The sequence below is a fragment of the Heloderma suspectum genome, chromosome 1, assembly GCF_057233095.1.
Source record: "Heloderma suspectum isolate Gila_16-S chromosome 1, 16-S_ref, whole genome shotgun sequence".
Taxonomy (NCBI): Eukaryota; Metazoa; Chordata; class Lepidosauria; order Squamata; family Helodermatidae; genus Heloderma; species Heloderma suspectum.
The window spans coordinates 206,634,667-206,656,594 of record NC_139458.1 but is presented as its reverse complement, the minus strand read 5'-3'; the positions used below and the strand labels follow the sequence as shown (position 1 = coordinate 206,656,594).

Sequence of the window (21,928 nt, the reverse complement as noted above, 5' to 3'; positions counted from 1 at the left end):
ACTAAATCAAGTTTAGTGTGACATCTGAATGCAGCCAGAGTCACAGAACACAAAGTCAAGTGAACTTTCATAAATCAAATGCTATTCTAATTAAGCACAGTAAGCTTCAAGCATTTTATGCTGATTTTATCTGATACATCCTCAATCTTCAGGACTAGTCAAAGCTAGTCCTGGGATTCAAAGAGACTTGTGGGCAAGCAAAATGTACTTCCACAGATTTGGTGTGTGTGTTTTTTTTTAACTGATCCCAGGTCTCCCTGCATTGTATTGGGTGCCTTTCTGGAGTCTTCCTCAGCCCTCCAGAGCAGCTTTTCAGGGGCATGAGAAGCTGCAGTGGGAAGGATATCAGGAAAAGCCTCAGTGGATCTGTGATCCTTTGGATCCCAGTCTTTTTTTCCCCTTCACAGATCTGAGCTTTAGCTTAGGGGATCTTGCTTCTCTCATTACTGTTGCTAGTACCCTTAATTTGTTAACTTAATTCAAAATTTCTGAATTTTGAATTGAAGAGCTAGTATAGCATAAGCTAGTATAGCATAACTGTGAACCAGGATGTTCCTCATTCAAATCTCTCCTGTACCACCAATTCATTAGATAGCCTTAGGCAAGCCACCACCTCAACTACAGCTCCCTATGTGCAATATGAGGATAGGTTTGTGGATTACTGGGATAATGTATGTGAAGTATTTTGAACACTTGAACAGTTTAACCCTATACATGATAACCCAGAGTAAATCCCATGGTTTTCAATGGGGATTGCTCCCAGGTAAGTGTGAATAGGTTTGCAGGCTAAAACATTGAAAATACATTTATTAAAATTCTATTAATAACTTCCAAGGAATTTGTAATTATTAATAGCTCTGTATTTTGAGCTATAAATTTAATGTGACATCTCTTATCCAAGTTATTGATGAACACAATGAACAACAGGAGAACCAGGACATATACTTTTGGAGCTCACCTGGTTTTTTTCTTTGATGGTAAATCATAATTAGTACTCTGAAAATTCAAACTACTCATTAACTAGTCTGACATTCACCTGGCATACTATGGATATCCTTATGTGATATTTTATTATAATCAGTGGGTTGGATCTAAAGATCTGTTGAGCAGAGTTCTTCTCATGAAAAGGGACCTCCCATTACCTGCTTACAGAAGGAGGGAAGTGAATTTTGCTGATTCCTCCTCTCCACTGCAGCCCTTGTGTCTAAGGATGGATGAAAGTCCCTTACCTGGTCCCGCAGCTTGCTTTGCGGTGGGGGGGAGGCGCTTCGGTTCTCCCCCCGAAGTTCAGGCCGGGGGGGGAGGCGCCCCGCCGAAATTCAGGCCGGGGGGGAGGCGCCCCATCCCTCGCCGCCGAAATTCAGGCCGGGGAGGAGCGCCCTGTCTCCCTGGCCGCGAAATAAAAAAGTAAATTAAAAAACACACACACACACACGTGATAGGCTACGTAACGATTTACGTAGCCTATCACGGCTAGATTTCCAAAGTCAGCCGTGATAGGCTACGTAAATCGTTACGTAGCCTATCACGGCTGACTTTGGAAATCTAGCCCTGATAGGCTACGTAAATCGTTACGTAGCCTATCACGGCTGACTTTGGAAATCTAGCCCTGATAGGCTACGTAAATCGTTACGTAGCCTATCACGGCTGACTTTGGAAATCTAGCCCTGATAGGCTACGTAAATCGTTACGTAGCCTATCACGTGTGTGTTTGTTTGTTTTTTTAAATTTGCTTTGTAATGGCGGCAGCAGCGGCCGGTCAGAAGACCGGCCGCCGCCAAAAGGCTGCTGGGACCCGCCGCCGAGAGGGACATTCGAAGGAGGTAAGTCCCATCCCGCCGGGGGGGGGGGGGGAGAATTTCACCACCAATTTTGGGGGGCCGACTGCATTGGCATTCGGCCTCCCCGAGATTCGTGGAGAAATTCTCCGCCATCCCTACTTGTGTCCCCCCACCCCCAAAAATCTGGTCTGGTGGGTTGGAGACCATTTCTTCTCTGGTCTTGCTGCCGGTTATTCTATGGCAGGTCTTAACCTTGGATGTCCATCTGATAAATATTATAGAAGGTTATTTCATCAGACAACTTTGCAAACAAATCCACAGGTTGTGTTGGTTTTCTGTTTGTTTCTTTGTTTGATTTGTATCCTGCCTTTCTACTAAAAACAGCACTCAGTTCACATTAACTGTTGATGGTTTAATTGCCATATGATCAATGACACAGCCACTTAATTTCCCCCCCGATATGAGAGATAACACATTTCCAAAACTGGATAGTGAGCCACACTTTTCATAGTGTGATAGTGATAGTGAGCCACACTTTTCAGAATTAGAACTGGGGCCACACTTCATTGTTATGGCTGAAAAGGTTTAGAGTCCAAGAACGGCCCACCCCCAGAGGAGCTTATACCCTGTTATTCCTGTATAGGTCATTGATCTGGACAAGCCTACTAAGGCAATTTAAGATTCTGACAGTGGGCAATTTTGGTACATCCCAGATGTTTCATTCATTCAGATATTCCTGATGCCTCCAGCAGAGTGACTGGAAGGAGGCAGGGCCCGAACAGTCAATCGTGCAGACTACTTTATGGGCACACATGAGACTTTGATAGATTACTTCTCACAGAACAGTTTCAGAATTAGCACAGGAACGTTAATACTATACCTAGTCCTCAAGTAAAATAGCTCCAGAATCTTAACTGGCTTATTTTAAGCTTATTGACACCTCACTACATGGTATGGGAAAATACAAATGGCTGTCTTTATAAGGAGTAGCTTTAGATAAACAGAGTGGTCCTAAATACTGCATGCAACTGAGTAGGATATTGTATAGATTGTCTGTTCGTGTGTTTTTTATGTAATAGGCTTTTAAAATCTGTATACTGTATTTTTAAATGTTTTTAACCTTTGTAAACTGCCCAGAGAGCTTTGGCTATTGGGTGGTATAGAAATGTAATAAATACAATAAATAAAAAATAAATAAAATGCAGTTTACAGAGACAGTTGGTTAAAACCATATATTAAAATAAATAAAAACTTAACAATGACAGAATAAAAATACCTCCCAATCCAACAAACTCACAGGCCAAAGGCCTTGAATAAAGTGGTCTTTGCCTGCTGGCAGAAGGATAGCAGAAAGGGAGCGAATCTGTTTCCTGCCTCCCAGCTGAGCAGAGCAGAGCAGAGCAAGCTGCTCCAGCTGGTCCAGAGACTACACAAGCAAGCAAGCTCCCAGAGAGCGAGCGACCAGGGGGAGCAAACAGGAGTTGGCCAGGGGAGTTGCAGTGGTAGAAGAGACAAAGGAGACAAAGGCTAAGAGGTAAGTGGGCAGCAGGAAGCCCAGGGGGCTGCCCTTTATCCTTCTGAGTGGCTGTGAGCTCACCAGGTGCTTCTGAGAGCTCCAACTGAATTGGGGGGCTGTGGCCTGAGTACTCCCAGCAGCTGAGTGGGCAGGAAGCTTCAGTCTGTTTCCCGCCTCCCAGCTGAGCAGAGCAGAGCAAGCTCCTCCAGGGACTACAGAAGCAAGCAAGCTCCCAGAGAGCAAGCGACCAGAGCAAGTGGACAGGGGGAGCAAATAGGAGTTGGCCAGGGGAGGTCAAGGGGGAGGCCCCTAACATTTTTTTCATTTTTTCATTTTATTTTTTAACTAACTCCTTTTCATTTATTTGTCTTGGAACACACACTTCCACACCAGTGGGACTCTGCTTTTAGCCTCTACTGAGTAGAGGAGCAGGCATAGGCTAGTCTAGAACAATCACAAAGCTAGACACAAAAAGGGAAAAGAGGCTATGGAAGGACAGGACTCTCCAGTGGTGGTGACCTGCAAGTTGTGTGCAATGTTTGTTTTCTTGCCTGAAAACAACATGGCCTACACATGCAACAAGTGCAAGTTGATCACGCTGCTGGAAGAAAAAGTAAGTGGACTGGAGCGGCAACTGTCGACCCTCCGGGGGAATAAGAGGACACGAAGAGTTCTTGGACAGAATGGGGGAACTACAGCAGCAAAGGGAAGACCAGAAGCTTGAAGAGCAACAGCTAGATGAGGCAGAAGCGGGAAATGCTGAGGTGAGGAAAAATGGAGTAGAGGATACTCCCTGGAAAAGGGTGACAGGAGAAGAAGAACTAGACGCCACTCTGCACCAGTGGAAGCAGTGGAGCTGTGGAACCGATTCCAGGTACTTGCGGATGAGACTGGAGGACAGCCTGCAGAGGAAGAATCACAGGGGAACCTACATGAGAGTGAGCAACAGGCTGAAGGTCAGTCAAACAGAGGCACTGAAACCCAGGCCTACAACAAGAAGAAGAAAAGAGTGGTAGTAGTGGGAGACTCCTTGCTGCGTGGGATTGAGACCCAAGTATGTCATGAAGACCCGTGGACTCGCCAGGTATGTTGTCTCCCAGGAGGAAGAATTAGAGACGTGACTGAAAGGTTGCCTGCACTCATAAAGCCCACTGACAGGTATCCCTTTCTTCTCATCCATGTGGGAACAAATGATACCGCCAAGCAGAGCTACGAAGAAATCACGTCAGACTTTGAAGCTTTGGGAAGGAAACTCAAGAACTTTGGGGCCCAGATAGCTTTCTCTTCCATCCTTCCAGTAGTTAGAAGAGGGATAGAAAGGGAACGAAAAATACTCTGGGTGAATGACTGGCTACAAAGGTGGTGCCGACGAGAGAGATTTGGATTCTGGGACCACGGGCTATACTTCCTGGAAGATGGGCTGTTGGCAAGGGATGAGTTGCACCTCTCACAAAGAATGTGAATGGGAAGAATGTGTTTGGCCATAGCATGAAGAACTTCATCAGGAGGGCTTTAAACTGAATCCTACAGGGAAGGGAGATGTAATGTTGGGGGTAACAGTGGATGTAGGCGCATGCACTGCAACGAAGAGAACAGCTCTGATAGCGCCCAATAAGTCTTCAGACACATGTAGGAAGAAAGCCAGACTATGAAGCACATGGTCTTCGATGTCTATATCCTAATGCCCAGAGTATGGGAAACAAACAGAACGAACTTGAACTCCTCATACAAGAGGGAAATTATGACTTGATAGGTATAACTAAGACTTGGTGGGATGACTCTCATGACTGGAATACAGCAATTGAAGGATATAACTTGTTCAAAAAGAACAGGAGGAACAGAAAGGGAAGTGGGGTTGCACTTTATGTGAAAAATACATATCTCTGCACAGAAATACAGGAGGATGAGCTTGGTAGCCCCATCGAGAGCATCTCGATCAAAATAAATGGAGCAAAGAATAAAAGGAACCTGATGGTCGGAGTCTACTACGGGCCACCCAATCAAGAAGAAGGCGAGGATGAAACTTTTGAAAAGCAAGTAGCCAATGTTTTAAGGAAGCATGATGTAGTAGTAATGGGGAACTTCAATTTCCCCGATATTTGCTGGGAGACAAATTCTGCAAAACATGGCCCCTCCAGGAAATTCCTGGCTTGTGTGGCGGATAACTTCCTCCTACAGAAAGTGGAGGAAGGAACTAGAGGATCGGCTATCCTTGACTTAATCCTAACCAACAGAGATGACTTCGTGGATAAAGTAGCAGTTACAGGAACTGTGGGGGAAAGCGACCATGTTGTACTTGAGTTCTTGGTTCTAAAGGAAGCAAAAGCCGAGTGTAGTCAAACCCGTACCCTGGATTTTAGGAAAGCTGATTTTAATAAACTCAGAACAATGATCAGTAAGGTCCCATGGCAAGTGACGCTAAGGAGTAAAGGAGTCCAAGATGGGTGGGAGCGTTTAAAAAAGGAAATTCTCAAGGCACAATTACAAACAATTCCAACAAGAAGAAAAGGTGGAAGACAACAGAAGAAGCCAATGTGACTTCACAAAAAGCTTAGGGATGACCTGAAAACAAAAAAGGACACATATAGGAAGTGGAAAGAAGGCCAAGCAACAAAGGAAGAGTACAGGCAGGCAGCACAGAATTGCAGGGATGGCGTCAGGAAGGCTAAAGCTAAGAATGACCTGAAGTTAGCGAGGGATGCTAAAAACAACAAAAAGGCTTTCTTCAGCTACGTGCATAGCAAAAGGCAGAGGAAAGAAATGGTGGTTCAGCTATTAAATAAGGATGGCAAAATGATAACAGATGACAAAGAAAAGGCAGAGAAGCTCAATTCCTACTTTGGCTCAGTCTTCTCCCAAAAGAGGGTCTATGACCCCCCTGGCAAAGGCGAAGTACAGGCTGAAGGGGCAGGATTGCAGCTTGAGATCAATAGGCATATGGTCAAGGAACACCTAATTACTTTGAATGAGTTCAAATCTCCAGGGCCAGATGAACTGCATCCTAGAGTAATAAAGGAACTGGCAGAAGAACTCTCAGAACCACTGTCTATTCTCTTTGAGCAATCCTGGAGGATGGGTGACTGCCAGATGACTGGAGGAGGGCTAATGTTGTCCCTATCTTCAAAAAGGGTAAAAAGGAGGAACCTGGGAACTACAAACCAGTCAGTCTGACATCAATCCCTGGGGAAATTCTGGAGGAGATGTTAAAGCAATCCATCTGGAAGCACCTTGAAACCAATGCTGTGATTACTCAAAGCCAACATGGATTTGTCAAGAATAAGTCCTGCCAGACAACTCTGATCTCATTTTTTGATCAAGTAACCTCCCTTGTAGACTGTGGGAATGCTGTAGACATCATATACCTCGACTTCAGCAAAGCTTTCAACAAAGTGTCCCATGATATCCTGATGAGCAAACTAGCTCAAAGTGGGCTAGATGAAACAACAACCTGGTGGATCCACAGTTGGCTACAGAATCGGACTCAAAGAGTGCTTATCAATGGGCCCTTCTCAAACTGGGGAGAGGTAACGAGTGGGGTACCGCAGGGCTGAGTCCTGGGCCCAGTGCTCTTCACCATTTTCATTAATGACTTGGAGGAGGAGGTGCAGGGAATGCTGATCAAATTTGCAGATGACACAAAATTGGGCGGGATAGCTAATACTTTGGAAGACAGAAACAAAATTCAAAGTGATCTGGATAGACTGGAGCGCTGGGCAGAAAACAACCAAATGACATTTAATAGTGATAAATGCCAAGTTCTGCACCTAGGAAAAATAAACCAAATGCACAGTTACAAGATGGGGGATACGTGGCTCAACAACACTACAAGCGAGAAGGATCTTGGAATTGTTGTCGATCACAAGCTGAGTATGAGCCAACAATGTGATGTGGCTGCAAAAAAGGCCAATGCTCTTTTGGGCTGCATTCATAGAAGCATAGCTTCCAAATCCTGGGAAGTACAAATCTCTACTCAGCACTGGTTAGGCCTCATCTGGAGTACTGTGTCCAGTTCTGGGCACCACACTTTAAGAAGGATGCAGACAAACTGGAGAGGGTTCAGAGGAGGGCAACAAAGATGATCAGAGGACTGGAAACAAAGCCCTATGAAGAGAGACTGCAAGAACTGGGCATGTTTAGCCTGGAGAAGAGAAGACTGAGGGGAGATATGATAGCGTTCTTCAAGTACTTGAAAGGTTGTCCCAGAGAGGAAGGCCAGGATCTCTTCTTGATCATGCCAGAGTGCAGGACACGGAATAATGGGCTCAAGTTACAGGAAGCCAGATTCCGGCTGAACATCAGGAAAAACTTCCTGGCTGTTAGAGCAATACGGCAATGGAACCAATTACCTGGGGAGGTGGTGGGCTCTCCTACACTGGAGGCATTCAAGACGAGGCTGGACAGCCATCTGTCAGGGATGCTCTGACTTGGATTCCTGCATTGAGCAGGGGGTTGGACTCGATGGCCTTGTAGGCCCCTTCTAACCCTACTATTCTGTGATTCTATGAACCTAGCCTCCCTTGGGAGGGAGTTCTACATCCTGTGAGCGGCCACTGAAAAGGCCTCTCACAGTTTGGTTCACAAACTAGCCTGTCCGCCCACACATCTGGGTGGCCTTAAATTATTTTTAGCCTTAAAAACAAGTTTTTAAAGTTTCCCCGGGTGGTTGTCTGGAAGCATTTCATACTCACCACAGGTGACCACATTATTTACTCTCCTATCGCCAGTTATACATGGAGGTTTGTCAGTGGAACTCCAGATTAAGAAGCTGAAGTCATGCACATGGAAGAAATATCATTGTACTTATTTGTGGGCTATGGAAGATTGTTCATTTCTGAAGATGAAGAGCAGTATGGCTTTGACTTTGAATCTGTCTCTAGGATGCAGTAATTCTGTGTGTGGTACTCTGGTGTCCTGCATAGCATTGAGTTTTTACCAGACTAGAAACAGGTCCTAGAAACTTACTCTATGAGCAGTAAGCACCAAACAGATGAAGTTTCCCATGCCAGATGAGTACCCTTTCACTGGAAGTTTTAAAATAATTGGACTCAATTCACATACTTGCTTGGGTGTAAGTCTCAACCTGAGCAAGACTACAGTATATAAACATGCTATGAAGATGCTAAGAATGCTGGCAAAATTTAAAAAAGGCTGCAGGTGTGATTCAGTTAGTGGAAAGGTTCCTGAAGAATGGTGCTATTGCCATGGATACTAATGTAATTTTAAAGAAATAATGGATGAATCCAGTTAATCCACAGAAGGATTAATTCCATCCACAAAAGGACATTTGATCCAGCTTGATGTCTGCTAATGGAAGAGAAGGGGAGGCAATTTTTGCTGATTCCCCCTGCCACCTGTGCCCCTGAGAATCTGCTCCAGAGGCTTGGTGGACCTCCAGAACAGTGTAGAAGGTGACATTGGTGGGTGGGGACTGCAGGTGGAGGGAGGGGATTGACAAAAATCCTGTTAATAGGGGCTTCCACTAGATCAAAGATTCTTCTTTGAATGGAAGGACTGTTTCCATTTTTGAAAAGGCACCATTGGATATAACCGAATGAAGGAATTAAAGTTAAATGATGAATTTATATTTAAGTATATTTATTGACATGATATGATGATATAATCATTGTGTTTTTTCTTTTACTAGACTAACGAGAATGATCTAAGGAAGTTTTTTTCCCAGCATGGCTGCGTAAAAGAAGTAAAAATAGTAAATGACAGAGCTGGAGTATCAAAGGGGTTAGTACAATAAAGCATGCACAAAGTGGAAATCATACTAATTAGTGTAATATATCCAAGAAAACTTTCTTATTACATAATAAGCAAGGAATGTTAGCACACTGAGGCTACTGTCTTGTAAACCAGCCTTCTCCAATCTGATGCCCTCCATATGTGTTGCACTGCAACTCCCAGCATTCCCAACCAGCATGGCCAATGGTTGGGGATGATGGGAGTTGCAGTCAACACAGTTGAAGGGTGCCAGTTGGGGAATGCTTCTATAAACACCTGGGAGTGAGTTTCATTAAACTCAAATTGGACTTACTTCTGAGAAGATATGTACAGGTTTGTGCTTAACTGAAAATCAGTATCATCCATATCAGTATTTAAAATATTCATTTACATGAAATACATATTTTTCAAATATTTAGTCCATGCAATATTCTGCAACATCCTTTAGCTATAAAGTACATATTAGTAGTTATATATCTCAGTACTGTTGTATGATCCTCATTCAGGAAGATGAGGCCCTTTAACTATTTGCATTTTATGTACATATCCCATTTAAAGTTTAAGTAGAGTTTTATTTCTATACTGCTCAGTAGCTGAAGCTCCCTAGGCAGTTCACAGCAATTCACAAAAATTACAAACTATAACCTTATACAAACATTACATGACAATAAACCATACTCTAAAAAATTAACAAAATTTAAAACTATTTAAACAGCTAAAAATGATTTCACTAAACAATTTCAATAATAGACCTGTTCAAGACAGCTGATATAAATGTCCCATTATATGCCATTAAATGACTGGAAGCAGAGGGCAGTCTTAACCTGGTGCTGAAAAGATGACAGTGTTGGCACCAGGCAGGCCTCGGTGGAGAGCTCTTTCCATACCCCACATTATGAAATGAACTAATGTGTCTTGTTGTCTTGCAGATTCATTTACACAAACGTTTTTACACGTTTTCTTGCCCCCGCATTCGTAGACATTTGATGGCCTGAAAGAAAAGAAAGTATCAACTCTTTGAGAGTTAGGAATGTTTTCCTACGTGATCACCTAGAAGTAATTCTTAATTGTCACAGCGAATCATATGAATGGCTAGTTTAGTTACAAAGCTGGTTACACCTACAGAGTCCCTAAACAGGGTTGGAGATGTGGGTGACACAGAGGTGTATATCTGCATTGAATCCTAACCCTCTAATTCCATAAACATCCCTCCAAACATGGAGGAAATCTGCGCCTGGACAAGAAGCTCCCCCCATCCCCCAGTGTGATATAGGATTGCTCTCCAGGCTGTGTCATTCAGGTCTGGTTCGGATGCCTCCCAACCACTTACTGCTTCTGCTTTGTTTGGGTTGAGGGAGAAACAGCCCAGAATTTTAACCCATGTTTTGTTGTTGGATTAAACCTCTGGGTTGTTCCTGCCTCAACAATCCAGAGTTTACGGAAACAAAGCAGAAGCAGCAAGCAGTTAGGAAGCAGCATAGTTGCTTGCTCCCATGCAGCCACGACTAACCATGAGTTAAACAATCCATGGTTGGTCATTAGTGGTTACCAGGGTCTCAGGCTGACTGGCTTAGAGCCACTAGATTCCTTCCTGATGGAAGTATATGCTTGCAGAGAAGCATATAGACTAAACACTTTGGGCGATTCCATTAAAACTTGGTTGGCGGAGCATACCATGCTCAGTTTTCCATGTTTCCCCTATCAGGTTATATTACATATTTATTAAAATTACATCATGAGCTTGAAGTCAACAATCAGCTCAAATGAAAATAATCCAGTGGCAAATAAGAAACATGTTTTTGGGCAAGAAGCCTGGGCAGTGTTTTTTCTTTAGCATAAGCAAAGATGGAATTTTTAATACAGAATTTTTCCATACAGTGAACAAGGGCTAAATATAGGCCAAAGAGTTTTAAAGAAAACAATAAAATGCATCCAATTTAGTTAAGATGTATAGAGTACAGAATCACAGCTGTGATTATTTTGTCTTAGGTCAACAAAATCTTACAGTGATCCAATAGAGAAGGGCTGGTGCTGGGATCTATGATTGACATACCAGAAAAATGGGTACCATGTTGCATTAAGGTGTTTTAGGGTTTGAATGACCCCTGACAGCATTCATTGGGTGGGTGAATTTGTCCATTAATAAAAGATCCCAGCTTCCAGAATCAAGTCTTGATAGATAAGTCAGCCGAACCTTTCCAAAGAGTTGTAATGAGCTTTGGCTATCAGGTGGTATAGAAATATAATAAATGAATACTACTCCTACAGAGCATAAAATAATGTGTTGGATCCAGACTTAGTTGTGCTTAGAGTAGACCCACTGAAATCCATGGGACAAGACATGACTAACTTAAAAGTCCCATTTATTTCAGTGGGTCTACTATAACCATGACTGAGTCTGGATCAAATCCAGTGTTTTTGTGTGAACTATACGTCTTTTGGGAAAATATCTAGAATTGTAAGTATAGGATTTATAATTGGCAATATTTTGATCATATTAATTTCTGTAAAGATCTTTCCCAAAACATTTCTACCAGAGGATGTGTCAAACACATTTGAAAAAGCGTACCAGTCCCTTGACATCCCTTCCAACATCTGAAGCTGTTTTGAAAATCTTTTGTGCCTTGATTGAATTCATAGCCACTTTGTGAGAGTTCATATAGAAATTAGATGGTAGAAGTCCAAGGGCTGCTTCATGGGTGATGTTTTTGCACTCACTTGTTTATAACAACATACAAAATGTATATATCTGTCACATAGTGTCAGATAAGAGGACATACATACACATGTAAATCATATTGGCACCCAAATGTCATAATGTAAAGAGGAGCCGTTTGAGCAGGGTGGGCAGTCTTTTTGCTCCCAAGGATTGCATGCAGCAAGGAGCAATGACTCAGGGGCTGTGCATATATGTGTGTCTCCCCACACTTGTGTGCATGTGCGCACACAAAGGTTGTGTGCGCGCACACAGAAACGCCTTCTCCCTCACCCCCAGTGATCGTCATTAGGATTGCTGGGGGAAAGGGGGTGGCTTTAAACCCTCCTCCTCTGGCAGTGGTGGACCTCTGCAGATCAGTGATGTAGTCTCAGCCTTCCACATTGGTCCACCAGTATCAACTAGACCTCCAGGCCAGGTCTGGTGCCTCCTTTGGGAGAGCTGTGCTCAGCGTGTTAGCTTCTTGGCACCTGTCCAGCCTCCAGTAAGTAAACTTGCTACTCTGCCGATATATGGGACTGCACAGAAACCACAAAGAAGAAAGACAGATTGCTTACCGATAACTGTAGTTCTTTGAGAGGTCATTTGTGCATTCACTCAACCCACCCTCCTATCCTGCTGAAGGTGCTGTTCTGCCTATATTCTCCCACTTCACTTACATTTTTGTAACTGCTGTGTTGATTGGAAATCTAAACTGGGAAGGCAGAAGCCACGCTTTCCTGAGCATGTGATTGTTGGGTGGGGCTCCTGCCAAAACTGTAGCGTCGCTATAGAAGTTTCCTGAACAGCATTCTACGCCTGCACACAACTCGTATAGGCGAATGCATAGATGACCACTTGAAGTACAGTTATAGAGAAGTAGCCTGTCTTTTTATTCAGTTAGTATTTGAATATGAAACTAACACTGAGCTGTAATCCACAGCAGTGTGTTATGTACTAATAGAACAATTTAAAATAAGAAGTGCTAGTGATCAGTTTTTAGTAGGGCAATATAAACTAGTAAAAATATAAATATTTTTACTCTGGTCAAACCCATCCTGGTAAAGGCCATACCGATTCTGATGTGCCTTGTATGTCATCTAATCAAAATAACATGCATAATAAATTTAAAATCTAGGGCCTAATTGATAAATAGTATATATACTATACTAATACATACTACTTAAAGCATTTCTTTCTTTCGGTTCTTATCAAACCAATGGTCCTCTTTTTACATTACAGTAGAGCAGAGGTTCACTACTCAGATCACAGCAATTATAGTTTGGAAAGTTTGCAAATATATGCTAAGAAAAATAATGTATGCTGTTTTATTTAAGGTATGGTTTCATCACATTTGAAACTCAAGAAGATGCGCAAAAAATTTTACAAGAGGTAAAATGATTTTTATAAATGCATAGATAGGCAGTAGTAATATCTATTAACGTTAATGCTTATTTATAATATTTTACAAGTAGGGGATTCTAACAAAATGTTGCAGTATATCCCCACCTCCCAAGAGGAATGCTCTTGTTCAGGGCTCCAGATAGCCTGGAATAGACATGTAAAATCTGCAAAAACCTTGAAGCCATGAAAGAAAACCTTGTTCTTTTCTGGGTTTTTGGGCGGTGGGGGACAGACATTTTGGGGAAAATGGAAAAATATGCAGTTCTTATTTATTTTTAGTCTTCTTTACCAATCTAAACTCACTTTGCTACTTTAGGAACATAAAATGTATTAAGTATAGCTGGTTTGCTCATAAAATTACCATTAAAATTAAGAACATTTAAAAGTAAACTTTGTTAGTTAATTTGTAATTGTTGTCTGAATAAACTATACTTTGAAATTTAAAATACCAAACATGATAATTCTGTAAACAAGACAAGTAATACCTAATACATTTTAGGAATTTCGGCAAGTAGACCCTGAAACGTATGACTTATCTTAGAAGCCAGAAGAAGCAGGAAGAGCTGGAGGTAGAGGAAGGCTGGTGTACAGCATCTGTTCCTGTTTGTGAGGAATTGGTTGGGGTAGAGTTTAGGGAAATCTGGTCTGAAGGAAAAGCTACCGAGAGCTTATTTTGCTGGGGAAGACTCCCTTATCTATTAGGAGTGGTAACAAAGCATATTTAGTTTTAAGAACCTTTCAGCAACCTCAAACTATTATTTGAAGAAAGACATTACACCCTTTTGTAAATAATTCCCCTTAATGAACATCTTAGTTTTGTTTTGTTTTGAAAGGTTGTCTCTAGCGGTGGTGTCAATCCCATGCTGCATAGCTACTGTACTGAGCTTCTTTTAGGAATAGATACCAAATATTTTGGTGGCAGTGATTAATTTTTTTTCCGCTGAGGCAGCTTTCTCTAATGGTGAGGTCTAACTGGGAACTTTATTAAAAATAATGGCAGTGAGTTCCATAGGCCGAAACCTCAATTTAAAAAAAAAGAAAAAAGGAATATAGGTGGGATAACCCACACATTGTTCCATCACATGTGGTAGTAGTGGTGGGATACCATAGTGTTTATCTCACATGTGCGTTTAGGACTACCTTTTTTTGACTGCTATAGCTAACCAAAACAAGCCCAGAAACATAGGTCTCTTTAGCATAAAGCCCACACTATCAAGAATGCACATTTTCTTCACGTATTATGATGTCGTGACTCCAGTCACATCTGGGAAACAGCACGACTTGGAGGATCTCTAAATGTCTTATCTGTAAAAGATACATTAGTTTTAATAAGGGATGGAAGAAAACCATGCTGGGAATCTTACAGAGAGGATTAAAAACTGCATTTCCCCCCCCCCCATGTCTTCAACATTTCCAGAAAATGTACATCTCTATTCCTATAAAAGTCTTCCTATTACATAGTTTTTAAAAATACTTTTGGGGAAGGAAAGGCTGGGTGGCAACATTCGAACACCTAGCCTTAAAGATTTTTTTTTCATCATTCTAAAATAAAATCCAAAATAGTTCAATTTTTCCATGGGGGCAGGGGCAAAGCAAAGTCCTTGAGGGGGGGAACAGGGAAATGGCTTTTTTCTTTTCTTTGTCCCCCCGTGCCTTCACATTCCTAGCCTTCTGAATTTTGGTACTTGCAAGAGTAAGGGGTGTTTCAGGAGATGGAAAAGAGAAAAGGACACCTTCCCCACTTTCCCCTGCTATATTATATAATGCTAAATGGCTCACTTTAGGGAGTGGCTGCTAGCCCCAAACCTGAGCATTTGATTGCTATATGGTGGTGGGCTGGAGGTTTCTGGTGAATAGCAGACAGAAAAGGTGTGCCCTTCTTCCTTTCCCCCCTCCCCAAACCTCCCTGTATTGGGGGGAATTCTTTATTCTCATGGTGTGCAATCTCATACTCAATCCCTACTCCAGGATACTGTAAACTGTTCGGGGCTAATCCTCATCCTCTCCCCCATTTTCCTTTTTTTCCCAACTGAAACCCTCAACATTTCTCTCCCTCAGGGTCACTATTCCAATCAAAATCTGAGCTCCTCACTGCTCCTTTAAAAACATTGGGAGATCTAATCACAATCCAGTTGTAGACATTTTCCATTCTGTGTACTTCCAGGCTAAGAATAGTTTTCAGTGAGTGAATCAGGAAGGAAGGTTCCAGAAGATGCTCCCACTTTTATGTCCTCTCTGTTCTGGCTGCTGGGCTCCATTTCTAATTTCTTTGTGAAATACCGCCAACTCAGGGAACCCACTGCTTACATACAGAATTTCAAATATATTAAGTTTCCATGAAAAAACAAGTACAAATAATAAACATAAAGAAATAGTGAATAAATCTTAGACACAAATCATGCCAGTACATGTTAAGAACTTGACAGTAAAATAAGCTATAACTTCCTCATTTGAATCTTTTAGATGGTCACCAGTTGTAATATCTTACATCTTTAATAGATGGATTCATCTATGTCTAAAATGTTGTAAATTATTATACAAGGATTTAATCTGCAAGTGGCCACATCATTGTATAGCAAGCCTGCATATCATGACTATGGTACATAGTGCACAGCTCCTCATTATGCTTAATAAGCCCTGTTTTTCTGGAGTGGGGCAAGGCTGCCCAAAATGGCAGGCTATAGTATATGGCTGGCATATGGCCTACTGGTTGCTTGTCATGGTGGCCTATTTTATATTTACACTCTTGTAAATCTGTGTTAACATTTTGATATATAATGGCTTGGATTTTAAAAAGTGCTAGGGGAGCTCTGCTCCACAATGTGGCTTTTCTAACCCTTCCTCACTGCAGCCCCCTGTGCCCCCCATCCAAAAATCTACTCCTGAGGGTCAGGGAGTACTCCAGAACAGTGTGGAACATGGCATGGGGGGACTGCAGTAGGAGGAGGAAATTTGTAGAAATCAAAGTAGCCTCCTGTGTGAGCAGAAGTGCTTTTTTGCTTATGCAGTGCATCTTTGGATCTCAGCCAATGGGCAGTATCCTACACTACCCTCATGCTAGCGGGACCAACCACTAGTGCAATGGGAAGCTAACAGTTTAAGCGGAAACTAGTAGAAATGCTTGTATCTGGAACAGGGCAGGTCAGCAAAGCTCACAGAAAGGAGCTCCACTAACCTGTTCCATTCCAAAAATGAGCATTTGCACTCATTTCTGGGGTTGTTTTAGTAAGTTCTAGTACCTGTTGTGCTAGTGGTTGGACCTGCTGGCACTACAGAACTAGTGGAGGTGTGGCAGCGGTATAGGATACTGCCCATATCTTTAACTATACTCACTATCTATAGAGGTTGTAATGATATAAATGTTATGGATATGTATCTACTAGATTTTGTTTTCTTTTTAAAATCCACACCATTTGAATTAAGAATTTTTTATGCACTGTATCTAGTTGGAAAGCCCGGTTGGATTCATTCTTTAAACATATGTTTGACCAAATCACAAAAAACTTAACTCATTTGGCACAAAAAGGTAATTAAGACCACAAGATGTTTCCATTAGGATTTGAGGTGAAATCAACGTATCTGAAAAACGTTTTGGATTGTTGTCATTAGTCTGTTGGTATGTTCACTGTTTGTTTGAATGACTGACTTACTGATAATGTTTGAATACATTTTATGGGGGTGGTGGTTAAGGAAATAATTACATGTATTTTCTTCTTATTTAGGCTGAAAAACTAAATTATAAGGATAAGAAACTGAATATTGGTCCAGCAATAAGAAAGCAACAAGTAGGGATTCCTCGTATGTATTTGTTTGCTTGCTTGCTCTCCCCCCCCCCCATTTTGTCGAAATGATAAATGTAATGAAAAAATCTGGGCCTGTCCCAGCGCTGCAAATAATTATGTAGTGTTCCATTTGCCTATTGAGGGCACTCAGATTCCGTTAGGATGGCCCAGTCCTTTTCAGGCTCGAGATGGTGGAAGGCATCTGGCCCAGCTGAGGCAAATGCCTGTTGATGTGTTTTCATTACATTAGTTTCACTAAATATTTCCTATTCATTAAAAATGTTAAATATGATTTTAATTTAAACTGCAGTGACTTGAATTTTTTAATTAACCCTTCTTGCAGCATATTAATTGATTTATATTGACAAATCATGACCCTGTTCACATGTAATGACAACCCATGGCTTAATTAACCCATGGCTTGTTAAGTTAACCCATGAATTGGTCACCAGACGATCGAGCGCATTGTGGGTTGTTTTTCCAACCATAGATTGTTTCATTCCCCCCCCCCGCCCCATCCCCCTGCTGGCTCCCAGCCTGTATCCCAGGAGCCTTTGCAACACCAGAGAGCCATCTTGGTATCCTAAACAACCCATACACAACTCACGATAACGTCATGACAACCCACAATTCAACAAGCCATGGGTTAATTAAGCCTTGGGTTGTCATTACATACGAACAGGGTCAGTGTCTTCTCTGCAGTGTTTTGCTGGCAGAAAATGATTTTCCTACATCTTTCTTCCCACTGCTTTCCCTCTCTGAATCCCCCCAAAAGCCATTCCTGATAGTCAGTGAACCCCCGCCCCCAAGTATTTCACACTGTGTGGGGACGTATTATTATTTATTACATTTCTATACCACCCCATAGCCAAAGCTGTCAGTTTACAGAGGTTAAAACATTAAAATACAATATGCAAAGTTTAAAAGCCATTTAGATTAAAGCACACAGACAATATACACAAACAACATAACTAAAAACAACTTTGAATAGTCAGTCATAACTAAAGACACATCCAGGACTGATTAAAACTCATCATGTGCTGCCAAATGCCTAGGAAAAGAGAGAGGTCTTAACCTGGTGCCGAAAAGATAATGCTGTTGGCTCTAGGTGGGCCTCATCAGGGAGCTCGTTCCACAGATGAGGGGCCACCACTGAGAAGGCCCTCTCCCTCGCAGCTTTCAGGGGAAATTGAATTTAGGACCCCCCTTGTTTGAGTAGAACTGCTTTCTGCTTGCACAAGTGCTCTAAGCCCATATATATTAGAATTTTCCCTAACTTAACAAAACCACACCTTGCTCTCTTTATTGTGGTAGTTTTAAGTATACAAAACGATTGTGGGTTTTTATTCTGTCACTGCTTATTTTAGGATCCAGTATAATGCCGGCAGCTGGAACAATGTACTTGACTACTTCAACTGGTTATCCATACACATATCATAATGGAGTAGCTTATTTTCATACTCCTGAAGTTGCTTCTGTTCCACAGCCATGGCCTGTGAGTAATTTTTTATGTTCTGGAGTAGTGCTGATATATTGGATCTGATGTTCTAATAAAGGGATCTTGGTACCTTTTGCTTGTGTTTTCCTTCACTTTTTATGCTATGTCGACTGAAACTCCTAACAGAACAAATTTATAACAAACAGTGTTGCATCTCTGACTGCGCAACTTTATTTCATACAACTGTTGCAGAGAAAAGTTTTATGGAAGTTGTAATTCTATAGCCTGCTAGCAATGGACAGAGCAATCCAAAGAGGTTAAGGGAAGGAGAAGCTATGGTAGAAGAACCTCCAGGTCCAAAGCCCTCCCAAGCTTGGTCCTGCTGAGCAGAAGTTGGGGGGTAGGAGCCAAGAACAAACCCTGCCTTATGATTCTGGCTTGTTAGGAGAGGAAAAGCCAGAGACCTGGGGAAGGAGTTTGTGGGATAACTGTGTTTGCTGCTGTATCATCTGAGGTACAGGTGCTGTATCATCTGAGGTTTTTGATTAAGCCAGAGATCCCAATTTGGACATAATGGTTATGGTGCACAAATCATGGATGGAGGTTCCCTGGCTTCTTTAGCCACTCCTGCTGGCAGGAGGAGTAAAGCAGGAACCATTCAGCAATTCTCAGCAATTCTCGTTTACCATAATGTCTGAACCGGGCCTGTGGCTTCAAACATTGATTAAAAAAATAATACAGAAGTCTGTATTATTAAAAAAATAATACAGAATAATAATTAAAAAAATAATACAGCCTGATCCTCCGTTGTTTTTAAAAACTGGCTTTATATATCCAGTAAAAAAGAAAAATATTTGGGCTGATTCACATAAATGTTGCATTTAATTGAGCTTTACTTACCATGCCTGGGATGAGCTTCCATCTGCACTGAAACTCATATGAGTGTTGTATCCCACATCCAGTTCACTTTTCAGCCCATGACAAGTTTGAGTAATTCACACAGTTTGTGACAAGCTGACACTTCTAAAATAGTAAATGTGCCCTGTTATGCTATGAAGCAAAGACTATTTGAGCACCAAGAGGAAGGTCACAAAAATAGATCAATTATGAATGAAATCCATTTTCCCCTGAGTTCCTTAACAAAGGTTAGAAAAACCTGCATGCCATTGCTTGATAGCCACTTGCTTGATAGCCAACTTGCTTGATAGCCACTTCTTGCTCATATCCTGGCCCCTCCAGTCTCCGTCCCACCCACCGAAACACCCCCTTTTCCCCTCTCTGAGGCTGTGGTTCTTTCCATACTGGCTGCAAAGGAATAGGGGAGCGGGGTCAGATCTGCAACTCCCCCTTCTGAGGTTGGAGTGCTGTCTCTGACCTTGGGAGAGGAATCCCTAGTATCATATGGCCCCTCAGACATTGTCTAGTGGCCAGAGGATTGCTCCCTTAATGACATAGTGTCTCTTTTGGTGAAAACTTCAACATAAGAGCTTGGTGCCAAATCTACATGGATTTGTTAGAAGTTGTGCAGAAATTTAAGAAGTAATGAACAGGTTATTGATTCTTTGCTACCAAAAACATTTAGAACCAAGTCCTATATATAAAGTTATTTGGTGATTTTGCAGTGAAATCCTGTGCATGTTTACATGGAAGTAAGTAGCATTGTATTAATGGGGCTTACTCCTAGGAAAGTGTGCTTTAGATTCCATCCTTATTCTTGTTCAAAACTTAGAATTTTACTGCCAATTTCTAGATTTAGGTCCAATGCATAATATTGTTTCCTGATCACTCATAGTTAACAGTTAAGGAGCGAGTGCCATGCGGGCTCATCTCCCTGCTTCACCATGAGCGTTTCTCCTGTCTTTTCAGCATTAACTAAGGTGTTATGTACAAGGTTAATGCTAACAATGGTTGGCTTTAAACCAGAGTTTGAAACAAGCTTCAAACCCTAATTTCAAACTGTCTGATTTAAAGCTAACCATAGTTTAAATTAGCATTGGTGCAGATGTAATGCTATACTGAGATTAACTCTCAAAAGGAAAAGGGGAAGAATTTACACTGGGTGATGAAGGGGCATGGACCATACAAGCCTGGACAGCACTCTTCACTTTTTATTTAATGCAACTGATTTGTTAAAAACCAGATATATTGTTGCTCTAGTAGAGTGCTTAAAATGTATTCTTACTAGTATTTTAAAAAAGCCTCAGGATAGCTCAGTCAGGTTCTAATTGATTTTCTCTTTTTTAAAGTCCCGTTCTATTTCTAGTTCTCCTGTGATGGTAGCTCAGCCTGTTTATCAACAACCTACATATCATTATCAGGTAAGAAATTCTGTTGGCAAGACTGTGGCAGAAAATAAGGAGAAATTGTTGTTAAGTAGGATTCAGATCACTGTTATTATGTGGTATTAAAGAAGAAATATTGTAGAGATTTACAAATACGCCCACCTTGATGTTTATCAGTTCATTCTATTTCAGTTTGCTATATTACAGTTAATGTCTTCTGCATTTATTTTATTTTACAAACTGTAAATGTGTGGGGTTTGGGGATTTTTGACCATGTAGTATTTTAGCACACTGTTGTTTTCAATTATCATAGGCTCCTGCACAGTGTCTTCCAGGACAATGGCAGTGGAGCATTCCACAGGTAAATTACATTCAGTCTCCATTATCTGTTTATTTGTTTATATTCTACCCTCTCTCTAAGGAGCTCAAGAAAGGGGAAATGGTCCCCTTCCTCTACCTCTGTTCTTTCAAAAACTATGAGATAGGTAGGCTGAGAGATAGTGACTGGCCTGAGGTCACTAGTAACCCACTCCACCTTACTAGCTCTATTTATTGCTTACTGTTGCATTGCTGCCAAAAATGCTGCCACTGCTCTGCTCCTCTCGAGCAAACTCTAAGCAAACTTATTTTCCTGCCATATTCAGCTGTGTCCCTGTCTCCACGTCGGCTCCCCCTCCCTCCCACACAGTTCCCAACTGGTTTCACGTGTGGATAAATCCTCACTTTTCCATGAAAATGCAAAGTCCTACAGTTATCCAGTAGTGCCTGTGGTGACTCCCCATAAGGGGAACCTGTATATTACATTTTGTCCCATTCCTGCAAACTTTCAAGGAGTAGGAGTCCCCCCCCCTTTTTGTTTCTGATGCAGTGTAAGCATCCCTCTGGTCTAGTCAGGCCACCCCTTCCCAACTCAGCAGGGTAGGAATGGGAAGGGCAGCAAGCAGTTTGTGTCATGTGTGGATAAATCCTTACTTTTCCATAAAAATACAAAGTCCTGCATTTATCCACTAATGCACGTGGTGGCTCAATATAACCGGAACCTGTATATTAAATTTCATTGTATTTATGCAAACTTTCAAGGAGTTAGAGGCCTCCCCTTTTTTTGTTGTTGTTGCAGACAAGCAGGGAAGGGGGACCTGGCAAAGGCTTGAAAATCCACAAAGGAAGCTGGGATACCTGCCTGGCCAGGCAGGAGGACTACAGGGGAGGAGGGATGAGATGCAGGGGGAATAAACTATGCTGTGTAGCTTATTTATCAGATCGTGTAACAGGCCACAGTAAGCTATTTCAAAATAACCTGCTG

General features: G+C 41.8%; 1 protein-coding gene across 1 annotated transcript in view; it reads left to right on the top strand.

Moving 5' to 3' along the window:
- The window catches only part of BOLL (boule RNA binding protein), a 62,300-nt gene that overhangs the window by 19,127 nt on the left and 21,245 nt on the right, over positions 1–21,928 (top strand). Inside the window, exons 3-8 of the mRNA XM_084816889.1 lie at positions 8,942–9,033; positions 13,057–13,111; positions 16,846–16,921; positions 18,273–18,400; positions 20,590–20,661; positions 20,939–20,986. Of these exons, the coding sequence (XP_084673015.1) occupies positions 8,942–9,033; positions 13,057–13,111; positions 16,846–16,921; positions 18,273–18,400; positions 20,590–20,661; positions 20,939–20,986 (471 nt within the window). The remainder of the gene's footprint in view (positions 1–8,941; positions 9,034–13,056; positions 13,112–16,845; positions 16,922–18,272; positions 18,401–20,589; positions 20,662–20,938; positions 20,987–21,928) is intronic.